General features: G+C 37.5%; 4 protein-coding genes across 5 annotated transcripts in view; 3 read left to right on the plus strand and 1 right to left on the minus strand.

Moving 5' to 3' along the window:
• Window positions 1-17855, minus strand: part of fam171a1 (family with sequence similarity 171 member A1) — a 48530-nt gene that overhangs the window by 21835 nt on the left and 8840 nt on the right. The window contains exon 2 of one of the 2 annotated variants that reach the window (XM_074653693.1): window positions 3767-4211. In XM_074653693.1, the coding sequence (XP_074509794.1) occupies window positions 3767-3875 (109 nt within the window). In that variant the 5' untranslated portion in view covers window positions 3876-4211. The remainder of the gene's footprint in view (window positions 1-3766; window positions 4212-17855) is intronic. The other variant, XM_074653694.1, reaches the window with a different exon arrangement.
• On the plus strand, window positions 7421-9690 carry LOC141779056 (H-2 class II histocompatibility antigen, A-Q alpha chain-like). Its single transcript, XM_074653692.1, has 4 exons — window positions 7421-7647; window positions 7797-8060; window positions 8148-8429; window positions 8541-9690. The coding sequence occupies exons 1-4, from the start codon at window positions 7560-7562 to the stop codon at window positions 8660-8662; spliced, it is 756 nt and encodes a 251-aa protein (XP_074509793.1). The 5' UTR covers window positions 7421-7559; the 3' UTR covers window positions 8663-9690.
• LOC141779064 (rano class II histocompatibility antigen, A beta chain-like) lies at window positions 10515-16332 on the plus strand. The gene is made up of 5 exons (XM_074653701.1): window positions 10515-10676; window positions 10886-11146; window positions 12466-12747; window positions 12912-13022; window positions 13450-16332. Exons 1-5 carry the CDS (start codon window positions 10532-10534, stop codon window positions 13473-13475), a joined length of 825 nt encoding a protein of 274 aa, XP_074509802.1. The 5' UTR covers window positions 10515-10531; the 3' UTR covers window positions 13476-16332.
• LOC141779069 (RLA class II histocompatibility antigen, DP alpha-1 chain-like) lies at window positions 16582-17844 on the plus strand. The gene is made up of 3 exons (XM_074653706.1): window positions 16582-16822; window positions 16968-17231; window positions 17319-17844. Exons 1-3 carry the CDS (start codon window positions 16735-16737, stop codon window positions 17420-17422), a joined length of 456 nt encoding a protein of 151 aa, XP_074509807.1. The 5' UTR covers window positions 16582-16734; the 3' UTR covers window positions 17423-17844.

Consider the following 17855-nt stretch of genomic DNA (forward strand, 5'->3'; position numbering starts at 1 on the left):
AGGTGTTTAGCCTGCTAATTTCCCTCATCTGGATTAAAAGTGAGATTAGATAGCGGCAGTCGATCCCATTAACTCAGCAGGGGACACAGCAGTTAGGTTACATTATCATGTCTCAGGCTGGAGAGCTAATGGCCTCTCTTCATCTTACTACAGTAAATATTCCCGTCTCCATACTGTACTATGCACCATTACTGATTCTGCTCTTTGGCTCAGGAGGTTGTTGACATCCTCCCTAAATACTATGCTTTCTCATGACCTGATGTATCTTCCCCAAAGTGGATCTGCTGTTAGCACTCACACCAGCGACTTGTGATTAAAGTCAAGCTTGGCTAGCTGGTGACAATATGATTGGATTGGTCTACTTCCTGGCAGGCCTTGTCCAGCTTCAGCGAATGTTTGTCTGCTGGAGATGCAATGCCATGCCATGCCTATTATGGGCAGCCGTAATGTGAGTGAGATCTATATCTGAGGGTAGATTGTCTGTCTGGCTCCACTCATCCATGTTGTCTGCTGGACAGAGCAGGAGAAGTCCTCGGTATCGACCTGAACATAACCCCCCGGGACAACTGAAGGTCAATCTGAGGCAAAGTGAACACAAGGAAGAGAGAAAGAAAGAAAGGGAAAACAGAGGGCAGAGAGAGGCCAGGACAGACTATACCTTGTTCTCTACCAGAGCTTGTTGTTGTGCATATAACCAATTTTCATGGTGCAGAAAATGTCTGAAGACAAGCCTTAAAGCAGAACTGCTTCAAAAACTCCTGAATAAATATAAAATATCAGAAACCAACTTGACAAATCTGAGGAAAATCTGTGCCCAGTGTTGTTCTTTTTTTAACCGTGACTGATTTACAGCATTAGTTACTGTATGTTTACATTCATACTTGTACTGTAAAGTAAACACAGTTGTAGTGAGAGGACCTAATGTAGGCCAGCCAAAGATGTAAGCGAACACTGACAACATGTGCATGATAAAAGTGATGGATAAAACAGATGTGGCTCCACTTTAGTAGTTGCTATGACAGATCAGCTTTGAAGTTAGTGGCTGAATGAGATGCCAACAGATTATTGTGATTCATGCTGGATTTCAAACTTTGAATGTGTCTGCAGCTGTAAGTGAGAGGATACCCTCTGAAATACACTGATATCTGCAGACACTAGAAACTTTACCAGCCAATATCATTCTATAAAGTACAATTTTGTATTTCATTCTTTATTGCAACATCTTCTCTTCCTTCTGGCTTTTTTTGGGTCTCAAAACACTGGGGATGCTTGGTACATATATTACTTTGTTGGGCTGATTATTTTCAATATCAATTAATCTGACTATTCTTTTCTCGATTAAACCGGCAGTAGGCAGAATATTGTTGGCATCATTGGGCAAAAATTCCATTAATACCTTTCAGCATATTGTAATTCAAGTGTTCTGACAGATAGCTAGACTTCTGCACCTCCTCATGGCTCTGTTTTCATGCTTTAAAAAAATCTAGTCTGTGAAGGGAGACTTTGGCCAATCACAGGTCATTTCAGAGAGAGTGCGTTCCTATTGGCTGTTCATTCAATGGAAGCAGCTGTAAATCACTCGCGAACTCCTCAACATCAAACGGTCAAACTAGGCAGCGCTGATCAAATGTGAATAAATATTCTGTTACTGTAATGCCTATTTCTCACCTCAAACTTTTTCAGAAACATCTTGTAGTGTACTGTCTAGCTGTAACATGCATAAGTTTGCAGGTGAGCGGTGCTTGATACTTCCTCAACTGATCTCAACATGGCTGCCGGGTCACAAACTTTCTCATGTTACAGCTAAACAGTACACTACAAGATGTTTCTGAAAACATTTCAGATCAGCGCTGCCTAGTTTGACCGTTTGATCGGAGTTCGCGAGTGATTGATAGCTGCTCAGAGACGGCAGACTCCAGCTCAGCTGTCAGGATATAGTGACCGTTTTATAAAAAATAACTTTTTTTAATGTTATTTGCTCCATTTCTACCCACTGCTGCTTTAATAGATGTGTCTATAAAATGTCAGGAAATAGTAAAACGTTTTCTATCAAATCCTCACATTGGAAAAGCAAGAACCAGAGATTTGGTGCTTAAAAATGACTTAAACAATTAATCAATTATCAATATTGCTGAGTCCCAATTCCTAAATGTTAAAAATGTTTCTGTTTTTTCTTAATGATAGTTAGCTGACTATCTTTGGGTTTTAGATGTAGGACTGTTATTTGGACAAAATAAGCACTCTGAACATGTCAACTTGGGCTGTGGGAAATTGTGACTGTCCACTATTCCTGATTACCTGATTGATCAAATCATTAGTTTCAGCTCTAGCACAAAAGGCCAAGTATACATTTTGTTTGTATAACATGTACTTGCTGTTTGACACCTGAACAAGGTGGATGGTTGCAGTCACTGACTTGAACCAGGGACCTTCTGGTTAAAAACAACACACAGAAACAGCAAAAACAGAAAACTCCTTCCACAAAATGTAAAGTTTAAATAAGTGCAAGTCCTTTAGACTAGAAGAGGTACACATTATGGTCCCAGATAAACACTCACAGAGAGAGAAAGTGCTTGCTAAAAATGACAAATCACAGCAGCTGGACTCCTCTGCTGCATTATTCTGGACAATATGAGGACATGTTATCAGTCACTATTAAGCATTTTTTGTTTTCTTGATGATAGTTAGCTGACTATCTTTGGCTTTTAGGTTTAGGACTGTTAGTTGGACAAGCTGACAAGTTCACAACACCTGAACAAGGTGGATAGTTGCACAGTCACTGACTTGAACCAGGGACCTTCTGGTTAAAAACAATACACAGAAACAGCAAAAACAGAAAACTCCTTCCACAAAATGTAAAGTTTAAGTCCTTTAAACTAGAAGAGGTACACATTATGGTCAAAAATAGCCTCCCCCTTCCCAGAAAGTGCTTTCTGAAAGGCTAAAAAATGACAAATCACAGCAGCTTGACTCCACTGCTGCATTATTCTGGACAATATGAGGACATGTTTCAGTCACTATTAAGTATTCTACTTAAATATGACTACACCACATTGAAACATGGTGGTTTTTTTATCTTATTTGCTCCATTGCTACCCGCTGCTGCTTTAATAGATGTGTCTATAACATTGATTTGGTGCTGTTGCTTAAAAATGACTTAAACATTAATCAATTATCAATATTTGCTGATTCCCACCTCTTAAATGTTAACATTGTTTTTTGTTTTTTTAATGATAGTTAGCTGACTATCTTTGGGTTTTAGGTGTAGGACTGTTAGTTGCACAAAACAAGCACTCTGAATGTGTCAACTTGGGCTGTGGGAAATTGTGACTGTCCACTATTCCTGATTACTTGATTAATAGTTAACAGTGCAAGTCCTTTAGACTAGAAGAGGTACACATTATGGTCCCAAATAGACCCTCACAGAGAGAGAAAGTGCTTTCTGAAAATGACAAATCACAGCAGCTGGACTCCTGTGCTGCATTATTCTGCACAATATGAGGACATGTTATCAGTCACTATTAAGTATTTTACTGCAGATATGACTACACCACATTGAAACATGTTACCAGGGACTTAACACCAGCTGCACAACAAACATTACAGAGAAGTTTCTGCTGCTCTTTCTGCTATCTTGCTAATGCTAGCTGAGTTCAGGTCCCATCAGCATCCTGACTCTGAGCTGGCTAGCAGCACCATTAGCACCAACAATAGCCGGATAACTAGCTGGTTTTTAGGGGACACAAATGTTTTAAAGCAGTTTTACCTTCGGTGGCTGAGTCCTCTGGTGATGTTTTGGCGACAGCTCTGGAGACAAGGTATCCTAAACACAGTACAACAGCAGCAGCTCGTCTCCAGCTCTCAGCCCGCATCATTGCAGATGTGTGTTGTTGTATCAAAGGTTAAAAAAAACACACAAACAAAAGTAGAAGAATCTTCTGCTTTCTACAATCTCACGGTCCGGACACATCAGTGTTTAATCCCGCTAAAGGAGAAGACTCTCCATGTTTAGCAGCATCAGCAGTCCTGGTTAAAAGCCGTGTTTCCTCTGCGCCGTTGTGCATCCCTGTCGGCCCTTTTCATGGACTGGTCAGAGAGAGGAAGACGGCCCCCGCTCCTCTGAGCCACCGCATGCCCCAGAAACAGCACCAACAGGCGGCTTCCTCCACACCGCAGCACCGCTCTCATCTGTGGAGCTCTGGTGCTACCTGCTGGACAAATGATGGAAGGTTTCTTAGTTGCAACTTTTCATTGGTTTTTCTCTTGGCACACAATGTAATTTCTTCTTCAAAATTATGGACCCCCCAAACTGACAGAATGTAGTAAAAAATATAACTAAATACATCAATGAATAATAGTGTATATTCATAATAGAAAGACCAAGAAAGTGGATCATATCAGTCCAGAGAACTGATTTCAAAATTCTCCTGCTGGTTTACAAAGCACTAAATGGTTTAGGGCCAAAATACATTTCTGATCTTCTGCTATGTTATGAACCATCCAGACCTCTCAGGTCATCTGGATCAGGTCTGCTTAGTGTCCCCAGAGTCACAACTAAACATGCAGAAGCAGCGTTCAGTTTTTATGCACCAAATATTTGGAAAACCCAGAAACCTGCAGGACCAACTCTGACTCTGAGTTCTTTTAAATCAAAGCTTAAAACTTTCCTGTTTGCTGCTGCTGCCTTTTATTAAACCAGATAATGATCTTATACTGCACTAGAGCTTTTAGTCTTGTGTGTTATATTCTATTTTAGCTTCTATCCTAGCTTTTATTTGTAGCTTGTTTTTATTTTCTAATCTTTAATGTTTTTATGTTTTTATAACTGTTTTAATTATGTCTTAATGTTCTTTTGCATTTTGTCACAATGATATTGAATGTTTATGTAGAGCACTTTGAATTGCCCTGTTTCTGAAATGTGCTATACAAATAAAGCTGCCTTGCCTTGTTAAAGGTCCCATATCCTGCTCATTTTCAGGTTCTTACTTGTACTTTGTGTTTCTACTAGAACATGTTTACATGCTGTAATGTTAAAAAAAACAACTTTATTTCCTCATACTGTCTGCTTAAATATACCTGTATTCACCCCTCTGTCTGAAACGCTCCGTTTTAGCTCATTTCAACGAATTGCGTTGCTAGGCAACAGTTTGGGTCCGTGTTTACTTCCTGTCAGCTGATGTTATTTACATACACTGCAACAGGAAATAAACTTGGACACATTTACAATGTTTATGTTTAAAACCGTGTAATGGTCTAAATATTGTATATTTGAGACATCACAAATGGACAGAAATTCTAACGGCTTGTTTCAAAAGGCACAATTTCTGAATACGGGCTGTGTGTATTTCTCCTTATATTGAGCATTTTGATAGTTTAACAGTATTTATATAGCACTTTAACCTGCTTTATAATATAAAAGAAATGAAAATCTCACTTTTTACAATATGGGACCTTAAAACAAACTATTAAAATTGAGCATAAAGAAGAATTATACTGCTTTATAATCACAAAACAGCTTTTTATGTTTCCTTAAAGAAGAATTATAAAGCTTTATGATCACAAAACAGGTTGCGACCCCGAATAGGATAAGCGGTTACAGATAATGGATGGATGGATATATACTGTATATATGGGGTTGGGAATAACTGCAGGAGATTATTTGATTTTATTAGATCAAATAAAAACAACAAGGGATTCAAAAATGAATATCTGCACTTTCATTTCACAACCGCTGCCAAATTTAGGAGAATCTTTCTCCTGCTAGACAGGTTAGACTGCTGTGTCCCCATCAACATTGAACACGAAACAGCTTTTTATTCCTTTCCTTAAAGAATTATAAAGCTTTCTAATCACAAAACAGATTTTTATTTGTTTCCTTAAAGAAGAATTATAAAGCTTTATAATCACAAAACAGCTTTTTATTTTTTTCCTTAATTTTATATATATGTAATTTTATATATATATATATATTTATATCATTTTATTTACTTTTATATATATATGTAATCATATATATATACAATTTAATTTATTTATACATCTATATATATAATATATATGTAAATTGGAAAAACATTGCAAGCCATATAAATCACAGAGCAAATGAGTAGTCTTCTGTTTTTTCATCCATTTTTCCCTCCCACTCCCAACAGTAAGAAAAATAAAGGAAATAGCCATCCATCTATCCATCCATTATCTGTAACCGTTTATCCCCTTTCAGGGTCGCGGGGGGCTGGAGCCGATCCCAGCTGACATTGGGCGAAAGCGGGGTACACCCTGGACAAGACACCAGACTAACACAGACACATAGCGACAGACAACCATCCACGCTCACATTCACACCTACGGGAAATTTAGAGTCAACTATTAACCGCCATGTCTTTGGACTGTGGGAGGAAGCCAGAGAACCCGGAGAAAACCCATGTTAACACGGGGAGAACATGTAAATTCCACACAGAAGGGCCCCAAGCCGGGTTCCTCTTGTTGGGAGGCAGCAGTGCTAACCACAGCACCACCGTGAAGCCCCAGGAAATAATCAATATCACACTAATGTCAACAGTTACAACAAGACTTAAAGCAGCAGTGACAGCAAAATTAGTGAAACACTACACACATGAAATAATAGAATACATAAAATATACACATATACACACAAAATAAAATAAAAACAAATAAAAATAAAAATAAAGTAAGTAAAAATTAGAAATAAAAAAACAGCAACACCAATTCAACAAAAATAAAGGTAATTATTTAACAATTTATAATATTTGTTGATGTATTCAATATATATTTCTTATTGGTCTGATAACCTTTCATTCATTTTTTCTATTCATTTTTCTATTTTTCACAACAGAGCACAAAATGCCATTCTTCTAATTTTGGCTCAAATATGTAAATATATATATATATATGTCGGCAAGTGGTGCTGTGGTTAGCACTGCTGCCTCACAGCAAGAGGAACCCGGCTTGGGGTCCCTCTGTGTGGAGTTTACATGTTTTCCCCGTGTTAGCGTGGGTTTTCTCCGGGTTCTCTGGCTTCCTTCCACAGTCCAAAGACATGCAGGTTAATTGTTGACCCTAAATTGCTGGTAGGTGAATGTGAGTGTGAATGGTTGTCTGTCTCTATGTTTGTCAGCTGGGATCGGCTCCAGCTTCCCCGCGACCCTGAATAGGATAAGCGGTTACAGATAATGGATGGATGGATATATACTGTATATATGGGGATTGAATAACTGCAGGAGGTTATTTGATTTTATTAGATCAAATTTAAAAAACAAGGCTGGTTTCAAAAATAAATATCTGCACTGCTTATGTCTACTTTGTTTTCACAACCGCTGCCAAATTTAGGAGAATCTTTCTCCTGCTAAACAGGTTAGACTGCTGAGTTACCATCAGCAATAACATAACAAGGAAGTATTATAACATTCCAATGCTGTCAATAGGGAAGGACTTCTTTCAGTTCTTTGTTTTGCACATGATCTGATGTTCATGTGATTACATTTGAAGTGCAGTTTGGCAAAAGAGATAAAAGTATTTGTTCAGACTGAAAGGCTCCAATAATGAAGATCTGCAGCTCAGACTGGAAGCTCTCTGCTCTCGTTGTAATCCTGACGATCAACAGCTTCCGTGCTTTTTCACAAAGTAAAAGTAAGTAATGAGTTTCAAATGTTTTACTTTGTTCTACTAACATGAATAGGCTACTTATGGAAACTAACACACGATCAAACAGAAGCCACTTGCTGTAGTTTATACCTTATATTTATCATTTTCCTTATTTCCATTGTATTGTTTTTCAGTTCCCCATGAGATTCACTATGTTGTGGGCTGCTTCTACAATGGGACAACTGAGGTTCAGTACGAGTTTGACGCTGAGGAGGTTTTATACGTGGATTTTGACAGAGAAGAGCTTGTTTACACTGTGCCCAGATTTATGACGGATGACCCGAGTAAACTATTTGGGAATATAAAAGTATTTGTAAATGCAAAGAAAAACAAGAACGCGTGTCTAGCAGTTAACAATGTCCTCAAATTTGAGGAGAGAAATCTAACAGAGGAAACAGGTAAGTTAACCTCAACATTTCTCTCTGAAGTGATGTGATTGATAAAATGTTGATGAAGGTTTTTAATTGTCTTTTGTCCCTTGAAAGACGCCCCTGAGAGCATCCTCTACCCTTCAGAAGAAGTTATGTTGGGAGTTGAAAACACCCTCATCTGCTTTGTGAATCATTTCTACCCACCTCACATCTACGTCAGCTGGACCAGAAATGATCGTCCGGTGTCGGAGGGGGTGTCACTCAGTCGATATTATCCCAATAATGATCAAACCTTCCACCAGTTCTCTACCCTGACATTCACACCGATGGAGGGGGACATTTACAGCTGCACAGTGGAGCACATGGCCCTGGACAGGCCTAAAACAAGGATCTGGGGTAATTGTTTTATCTTGTGAAGCCACTTAAATATCACAATAATACAATTATATGTTGTAAAATACTTCTTTGTGTCTGTAATGATGCATATTTTCTTACGTTCCTCCACAGAAGCTGAGTTTAGTCATCGCAGTCTTGGACCAGATGTTTACTGTGGAGTGGGCCTGACTCTGGGCTTGTTGGGTGTCGCAGTGGGAACATTTTTAATGGTTAAGGGTCACCATAGACAGTAATTTCTCTGTTATAGAGAGGTTATACACATGAAATTGATGATGATGCACATGAATTTTACACAGACAATCATTTTGGAGTGCACCATTTATCGTCTTCTAAACTGTGATTTGGCTTTGAGAGAGGTATGAATATCAGGCCAAAATGAATTAAATAAATGGGTGTACACTGTTCAAACATATTTCCTCGCCACACACAAAGAATAAATACAGTTCATGTGCTGTGTATCATTTACATGCGGACACGACTTACAGTAATACACTGTACTTTATATTTTACTTTGAAGAGAGACAATGCAACTTCTGAGGGAAGAAATAACACTTCCTCTTTAAAAACAATGCTGAATTCATAAGCAATAAAACACACCCGACTCAACTAAGTACACTCAGGGATTTTGCTGCTACAGTTTCACTTGGTCTGGTTTGACCACTAGCTTTTGGTGGCCGATACTAGCTAACAGCACACTTTAAATAGATATTGTATGACTGACATTACTGAATGTCAGAAAGAGTCTTGGCTTACACAGTAAATGCAAAAGGGCCTTATGGTCTGAATGAAGCTTTTTATTTCATTTCTTTATAATTCATTTATTGGCGCTTATATTTGCCTTCTATGTTATTACTGTACAGTGTTGTTTATTCAAACATTGCCATGTAACATGCTGTCTGTTGGATCACTGTTATCTGTAGCTTTGATATACGTTCTATTTTGGTTTCAATTATATACTACCTTTTTTGTACAAAATAACCTTTATTTAATCAGGTAATCTTGTTGAGAACAAGATCTCTTTAGCAACAGCGACCTGAGAGAATAAGATGTGAAGTGATGTACTGAGGCAGCTTTTGCAGGAGACATTTATGAATAAAAATGACATAGTTCTCTTCTTGTTGCTAGTGGGGACCAGCCTTTTGTTTCATATGTAGTACACAGTGATGGGGACGATATTTATCTCCTGTAATGAATCACAAAGCACGGTGATAAACTGAATCAAGTTGTTTTAAGGAATGACAATAAAGAATATCTCTAACAGACCTGATGGATGACTGTAATCATTTTCCTGTCCTCAAGTAAAAAGTGGTGGTGAAAAAGTTCATTTGCTCAAGTATTGTACTCAAGTACAACTTTGAAGTACTACATTTTGGAGGGAAATATTGTACTTTTTAATCCACTACATTTATCAGACAACTTTGGTGACTGTTTATAGATTCAATTTCACATACAAAACAGTCTATAAGGTAGATTAATCTTCTCCTCTACCAGCTACAAAATGAAAATGCCTTGCACCATAATGCATCAGTAATGAAAATCCAATCCAATAATATATTAATAATAATAATAATAATAATAATAATAATAATAATAATAATAATGATAATAATGATAATAATAATAATAATAATATAACTCTGACATGGAGCATTCTGCTGCATAATGAGTACTTTTACTTTAGATTAGTGTGGTATTGTGGCATTATCTGGACGACTTCACTGTAACCAATGTTAAAATGCACTTTATATCCATGTGTACCTATGTAAAATATGAATGAATAATGTACTGGTGTCTTCTTGATGCCTACTACTGAGTTACATCAGATTTAGGTTAGATTTTCATAAAGTTTCTGCAACTAACCACTAAAGTTGACTTTATTTGCTTTAATTCAAGATTAATTAAAATGCTGTACAAATGAGTCAGTTCATCCATCAATGCAGATCAAATTATGAATTAGGTCAATAATTCATATGTCATTGGATAAAATAAAAGGTGAGTGAGTGGTGGTGTCAGATTACTAGAACAACACTTCCTGTAACACGCAATGCAAATTATGTGGATAAGTCACACACACACACTTTTGACCACACCTTTCCACAAAAATGTTGTTGGGAACTCTGTTACTTCACTTCCTCATGTTCTCAGAGCAAAGTCAATTCCTTTCAATGTGTCTTTTGTCATATGTCAACATGCATATTCGCAGCTTCTTTTCACTGCTGTTTCTGCTCCTGTTGTTTTCAAGAGCAGGTAAGTGGACTAACTTTTAAATAGAAGCTGCCATTGTTTTTTTGTGTCGCTGTTCATAACAGCACATTGACAAGATAGACAGAGTCAAACAGCTGCTAACATACATTTAAATAAGCTTGTACATATTATTTGAGTGTGTGAGAATAGGTCATGAGCAAGAAAAAAGCAACTTTCTAATTTATCTAACACTTGTTGGCTTTATGTTTCAGATGCTCTTTTTAGTTATGCTTTGCTTCGTGGCCAGTTCACTTCCCCTGATGACCTTGTTTATGTGGAGCAAATCTTCTATAATAAGGTGCTTCTGATCGAGTACAACAGCACTGAGGGGAAATATACCGGCTACACGGAGAAAGCTAAAGAGCTTGCAGATGGCTTCAACAAAAGCCCTGCTATGTTGAGAGAAGAAAAAAAGAATGAAGAGAAATTCAGAAGCAGCGTCCCATTGATACTAGCTCTCCTTTCAAAACCAGGTGATTTTGTGTGTTGAAACTCTGGTAAGGCTTTAGATTACAGCCTGCAAATTACGGTGTTATAATTTAGTATATATGTGTGGTATCAAAAACAATACTGACAGGGCAATACCAGGACAAATATGTAAATACAGGTGAAGAATACAAGAGGTTAAGGAATAAGGGGGTAACAACTTTGGGTTTAAGAGGGAGTTAGAAATAAACTAGACAGTACATGTAAGTATTTTCTAAATAACTGCATACCTATTTCAATAGTTATGAGGTAAAGTAACAAACTGTATTGAGGGACAAATGACTGTAAAGAATAGTTCATAGAACTTAAACCCTTAAAGCTTCAATAGGCAACAATTGTTTGACATCATTTGGCAAAGATTCCACAATAACCTTTCAGCATATTGTAATTCAAGTGTTCTGAGAGATAACTAGACTTCTGCACCTCCTCATGGCTCTGTTTTCAGGCTTTAAGAAATCTAGCCTGTGACGGAAGACTTTGACCAATCACAGGACACTTCAGAGAGAGCGTTCCTATTGGCTGAGCGGTCACAAACTTTCTAATTTTACAGCTAAACCGTGCACTACAAGATGATTCTGAAAATGTTTGAGGTTAAAAATAGGCATTAACGGAACATAATATTTATTCATATTTGATCAGCGCTGCCAAGTTTGACCGCTTCGTCAGAGTTTGCGAGTGATTGACAGCCGGCTCTCATTGACAGTTGCTGGACGGCAGATCCCAGATCAGCTCTTACTGCTTGTTTTCCTCCGGTATGTGAAATCTTGCAGATGCCGTTAGGAGCAGCAGAGGACACCGGAGGCACATGATTTTTTTTTCAGGTTATCTGTTTCATGTACTACTGTCACGATATAGCGATCATTTTATAAAAATAAAACTACTACTTCAGCCTTAACAATGTTTTCAGTTCATGAAAGTTAACGGCAACCTTTTTGGTCACCTAAAATTGTCTTAATCACTGTTTGGTAGTACTTAGCTCCACCCTCTAGTGTCACTTCTGGTTGCAAATAACCAATATGGCGACGGCTGAAATGGCTGCACAAACCAATGGGTGACGTCACGGTGACTATCCACTTCTTATATACAGTCTATGTTTGTTATCCTTTATTTCCTGTACTTATTCCCTTCTGCCTCCCTTTGATACACAGTAAGTATTTAATTGGTATGTCATATAAACAGAATATTTACACTGTTTGCAGGCTGTTATCTAAAGTGTTACCGAAAATGTCAGCGTTATTGATGCATAATAAGTGAAAGTTCTGCTCCTTCATGCCAACGTGTTTTGTCTATGGGTTCTTTCCCCAAGTTGAGCCCTCCGTCAGGGTGAGATCAGTTGATGCAGCGAGCAGCAAACATCCAGGCATGCTCGTCTGCAGTGTGTACGGCTTTTATCCCAAACAAATCAGAGTGGCTTGGCTGAGGAACGGAAAGGAGGTGACATCTGAGGTGACTTCCACTGAGGAACTGCCCAATGGGAATTGGCTCTACCAGATGCACTCCTATCTGGAGTTTACACCCAGACCCGGAGAGACAATCACCTGTAAGGTGGAGCATGCCAGCCTCGTGGAGCCTGGGCTTTATGACTGGGGTAAGAGAGTGACGGGAGGTGTTCTTGGACCTCAGTCTGTTGTTATCAATAAAATCTTAACAGAGAAATCTTCATTTGAACAGAGTTACGGTAGAAGGCTTTTAATATTTATCAACGTACAGTATGTAAATCTAATGCAGTGTTTGTGATAAATGTGTTTTCAGACCCGGCATTTGAGTCACAGAGGAATAAGATCGCAGTCGGGACAGCAGGGCTGCTGCTGGGTCTGGTGTTTTTAGTTGCTGGGCTGATTTACTACAAGAAGAACACTGCTGGTGAGAGACGAGATCAAACTAACCAACAAAATTACCCGAATCATAATGTTTAGACCTACAGTGTTAACAGCTGAGGCAAAGAGTGTGTAGAGATAAATAGGACTTATCTAAAGACTGCAAAGACTCTATTAGAACATTCTGCTTTTGATGCCGCTGTTCCATTGCATCACTGTTGTCTGAAGAGCAACTCATAGACGTCCCTACATCAATGCATTTCTGTCAGAGAAGATTTATTGTTTCATTATCCTCTAAATCATAGAGCATGCAAGTCAACAGCACTAGTGATTATTTTTACATCCAAATCCATCAGAGTTCATGTAGCACTTTCAGTTTTGACAAGAGCCTCAAAGTTTTTAACACTTCTTAACACCAAATTACTGTGACTCAAAATCAGCTATGTGTAACTTTGTTTTTCTTTTTTTTCTAGGCCGAGTGTTGGTGCCAACAAGTTAAGGCCAAGCCAAAATGTAAAATGACCTGACTGTGGAATCATGTCACCAAAATGGCAGAGGACCGAATAAATAAGGTTTTTATGTGGAGCTGCACTCAATTCTTGAGGATCGAGGTTGATGTGCTGTATATCGTATCTACAGGAATAATTAATGTTGCAATAGTTAATATATTAAAAGTAAGCTTTTATTGAAGTTTCAGGAAAATTGTTTATTAGTATTAGTATTTTCTTACTTAGAATGATAAATGATTCAATTGCAAGAAAAACGCTTCCACAGTCCCTCTATGAGGCAAACATATGTCTGTTATTGGAAAAGGGAAAAGATCCCATGGATCCTGCTAATTACCGGCCCATTTCTTTGCTCAATCTTGATCATAAAATTTTAACAAAAGTGTTGGCCACCAGATTAAATAAACATATAGCAACAATTATCCACCCAGATCAAATGGGCTTTATCCCAGGCAGGCTTTCCTTTTTCAATGTGCGTCGCGTGTTAAACATATTGTATTCTGACTTAGGTAAGAACACTCAAGCAGCCGTCCTGACATTGGACGCCCATAAAGCTTTTGACTCTATCGAATGGCCTTACTTATTTGAAACTTTGAGGAGGTTTGGATTTGGGAAAACTTTTGTGGACTGGATTGAAATGATTTATTGCTCTCCTAAATCCTCCGTCTTAACAAATAATACCACCTCAGTGCCATTTAGTTTACATCGGGGTGTGAGACAGGGAGATTGCTTGTCCCCTTTGTTATTTAATATAGCATTAGAACCTTTGGCAATTGGGATAAGAAATCACCCACATATAAAGGGTATTCCAGCTGGTACAGCAGAATGTCTTGTTACACTTTACGCCGATGATTTACTTGTTACCTTAATGAATCCTGAAGTGGGTGTTCCTTATTTTTTACAATATATTGAAAAATTCAGTAAAATTTCTGGTTACACAATAAACTGGGGTAAAAGTGAACTGCTGTTTACTGGTGAAAATACAATTTTACAAGATTGCCCCTTTAAGATTGTTCAGAACTATATCACATATTTAGGACTTAAAATCTCAAAAAATCCTAAACTTTTGCTCAAATTAAATCTGTTAGAAGGTATTGATAAATTAAAACGCAGCATAGAATACTGGAGGACTCTGCCCCTATCTATGAGTAAATGCCATTAAGAGGGTATCTTTACCAAGATTTTTATATCTCTTTCAAAATTTGCCGATATGGATCTCGGCTGATTTTTTTAAGAAGCTAGACACAATTATTTTAGATTTTATCTTAGGTTATAAAAAACACAGACTATCTAAAAAACATCTATTCAGGCCCGCTTTGGATGTTGGTCTGGGTCTTCCAGTATTTAAAGACTACTACTGGGCAGCCAATGCTAGGGCACTGGCATACTGGCAATTGGGTTCTCCAGACCACAAATCACTCAATTCTGCCCCCCTCTGGTTAAAACTGGAGTTTATGTCTTTAATAAAACCATATTCCTCATTATCCTCCTTACTCTACACTAATCTTGTATCTGCTATTAAATCAGTAAGTCATAGTTTTGTTGTCAGAAATTCACTGAAAATTCTTAATCAAATTAAACATATCTACAAAGTCCCTAGTATTTTGATATATACACCATTTTGCCACAACCATGCCTTTACCCCAGCATTACTGGACAATACATTTGCTTTATGGTGTGTAAAAGGGCTGAAGTGCATAATGGACTTTTATTTAGACAACAAGTTTGCATCTTTCGGTCAATTAAGCTCAAAGTATAATTTACCACACTCCAATTTTTTTCCGTTATATGCAACTTAGGCACTTTGTGAGGGAAAATATTCAAAATTTTGAATCTACTTGCGAGAGAAACGCTTTTCTAGAATTGCTTTCTCTTTCACCAGAGAGTAAGAAGCTTATCTCCAAATTTGTGAATTATTTCTCCAACGATTCTGAATTTGCTAACTGTATTAAGAAGGCTTGGGAAAGGGAAATTAATGATAAACTATGGAAGACTGCACTCTCCCGTATTCATAGTTGTTCAATAAATAGCAGGCATAGGTTAATTCAGTTCAAAGTGATTCACCGTTTTCATTATTCTAAAGTCATGTTACATAAATTTTACACCTCTGTGTCTCCAATTTGTGATACATGTAAATCAAATGATGGTACATTGCTGCATTTATTTTGGGACTGTCCATTAATTTATCAGTTTTGGTCAAGAATCTTCTTCTTTTTTTCTGGGGTTTATCAAAGGACTCTCTCTCCTGACAGAGACATGGCTCTTTTTGGATCCTCAGTGGACCCCTCAACTCTGCCTTTACATATTCAAACAGCTCTACTGATGGGCATGGTATTAGCAAAAAAACGTATTCTCAAAGACTGGAAGACAACAACTCCACCGTGCTTCAGAAACTGGTTGCATGAATTGGTCTCAGTTATCCACATGGAGAAATTGAGAGCCAATAATTTAAAATGTCAACATAAATGGGAAGAATCTTGGGGCCCCTTTTTGCAATATTTGGACTCAGTTTGACAATATTTGTATTCATATATTGATTGTTTTGTTTTTCCTTTTCTCTGTTCTGTTGTTGAATACTCCCACTATGGACGGCTTGCATTTAACTATCACATGGATGATATTGTATGTAATGATATGTATGTTTTGTCCTTGACATGCGGTTTAGATAATTCTTTCTTAGGTATTTGTATTACTCCTCCCCGGGTGTAAAAGTGTGTGGGTGTGTGTGTGAGTGTGCGAGTGCAGGTGCGTGAACTTTCGGGTTTGGTTGCGGGTTTTGATTTTTGTTTGATGTATGGGTTGTCGTTAAAATTTGTCAATAAAAATAATATTAAAAAAAAAATAAAAAAATTAGTTATTGATCCGGGAAGTTCAAATCTGTCAATATTTTTCCAACTTTGGTGAAATAGTTCAGTTCTGCATTAGTCTTCCTCGATGAAAAAGTGAATAAACTCTTCATCTGTAGAACGGTGTTGAATATGTTTACTAGTATTATTTTTACCCCGCCTTCTCCCAATGTCAGCTGAGATCGGCTCCAGCCCCCCCAGGTCCACTTTCATTTCTCAACTGCTGCCTAATTTAGAGCAATCAATAATATAACAAGGAAGTAATATAACAGCCCAATGCTTTCAATAAGGAAGGACTTCTTTCAGTTCTTCGTTTTGCACATGATCTGATGTTAATGTGATTACATTTGAAGTGCAGATTAGCAAAAGAGGTAAAAGTATTTGTTCGGACTGAAAGGCTCCAATAATGAAGATCTGCAGCTCAGACAGGATGCTCTCTGCTCTCGTTGTAATCCTGACGATCAACAGCTTCTGTGCTTTTTCACAAAGTAAAAGTAAGTAATGAGTTTCAAATGTATTACTTTGTTCTACTAACATAGACTACTTATGGAAACTAAGACACGATCAAACAGAAGCCACTTGCTGTAGTTTGTACCTTATATTTATCATTTTCCTTATTTCCATTTTATTGTTTTTCAGTTCCCCATGAGATTTGCGTTATTGTGGGCTGCTTCTACAATGGGACAACTCAAGTTCAGTACGAGTTTGACGCTGAGGAGATTTTGTACATGGATTTTGACAGAGAAGAGCTTGTTTACACTGTGCCCAGATTTATGACGGATGACCCGAGTAAACTATTTGAGAATATAAACGTATTTATAAATGCAGAGAAAAACAAGAACGCGTGTCTAGCAGTTAACAATGTCCTCAAATCTGAGGAGAGAAATCTAACAGAGGAAACAGGTAAGTTAACCTCAACATTTCTCTCTGAAGTGATGTGATTGATAAAATGTTGATGAAGGTTTTTAATTGTCTTTTGTCCCTTGAAAGACGCCCCTGAGAGCATCCTCTACCCTTCAGAAGAAGTTAAGTTGGGAGTTGAAAACACCCTCATCTGCTTTGTGAATCATTTCTATAGTAAAAAGTGGTGGTGAAAAAGTTCATTTGCTCAAGTATTGTACTCAAGTACAACTTTGAAGTACTACATTTTGGAGGGAAATATTGTACTTTTTACTCCACTACATTTATCAGACAGCTTTGGTTACTGTTTACAGATTCAATTTCACATACAAAATAGTATATAAGCTAATCCTATACCAGCTACAAAATGAAAATGCCTTGCATCAGTAATGAAAATACAATCCAATAACATAATAATAATAATAATAATAATAATAATATAACTCTGACATGGACTATTCTGCTGCATAATGAGTACTTTTACTTTTGATAAGTGTGGTATTATCTGGACGACTTCACTGTAACCAATGTTAAAATGCACTTTATATCCATGTGTACCTATGTAAAATATGAATGAATAATGTACTGGTGTCTTCTTAATGCCTACTACTGAGTTACATTAGATTT

Source organism: Sebastes fasciatus, chromosome 12 (assembly GCF_043250625.1).
Source record: "Sebastes fasciatus isolate fSebFas1 chromosome 12, fSebFas1.pri, whole genome shotgun sequence".
NCBI classification, from domain to species: Eukaryota; Metazoa; Chordata; class Actinopteri; order Perciformes; family Sebastidae; genus Sebastes; species Sebastes fasciatus.

Bases quoted from the DNA above. Each gene is read 5' to 3' on its own strand.
- LOC141779056 (XM_074653692.1), top strand. From the start codon at position 7,560: ATGAAGATCTGCAGCTCAGACTGGAAGCTCTCTGCTCTCGTTGTAATC. The intron at 7,648-7,796 runs GTAAGTAATGAG...ATTGTTTTTCAG, and splicing joins TGCTTTTTCACAAAGTAAAA to TTCCCCATGAGATTCACTAT. The intron at 8,430-8,540 runs GTAATTGTTTTA...GTTCCTCCACAG, and splicing joins GCCTAAAACAAGGATCTGGG to AAGCTGAGTTTAGTCATCGC.
- LOC141779064 (XM_074653701.1), top strand. From the start codon at position 10,532: ATGTTGTTGGGAACTCTGTTACTTCACTTCCTCATGTTCTCAGAGCAA. The intron at 10,677-10,885 runs GTAAGTGGACTA...TTTATGTTTCAG, and splicing joins CCTGTTGTTTTCAAGAGCAG to ATGCTCTTTTTAGTTATGCT. The intron at 12,748-12,911 runs GTAAGAGAGTGA...ATGTGTTTTCAG, and splicing joins GCCTGGGCTTTATGACTGGG to ACCCGGCATTTGAGTCACAG.
- LOC141779069 (XM_074653706.1), top strand. From the start codon at position 16,735: ATGAAGATCTGCAGCTCAGACAGGATGCTCTCTGCTCTCGTTGTAATC. The intron at 16,823-16,967 runs GTAAGTAATGAG...ATTGTTTTTCAG, and splicing joins TGCTTTTTCACAAAGTAAAA to TTCCCCATGAGATTTGCGTT. The intron at 17,232-17,318 runs GTAAGTTAACCT...GTCCCTTGAAAG, and splicing joins AAATCTAACAGAGGAAACAG to ACGCCCCTGAGAGCATCCTC.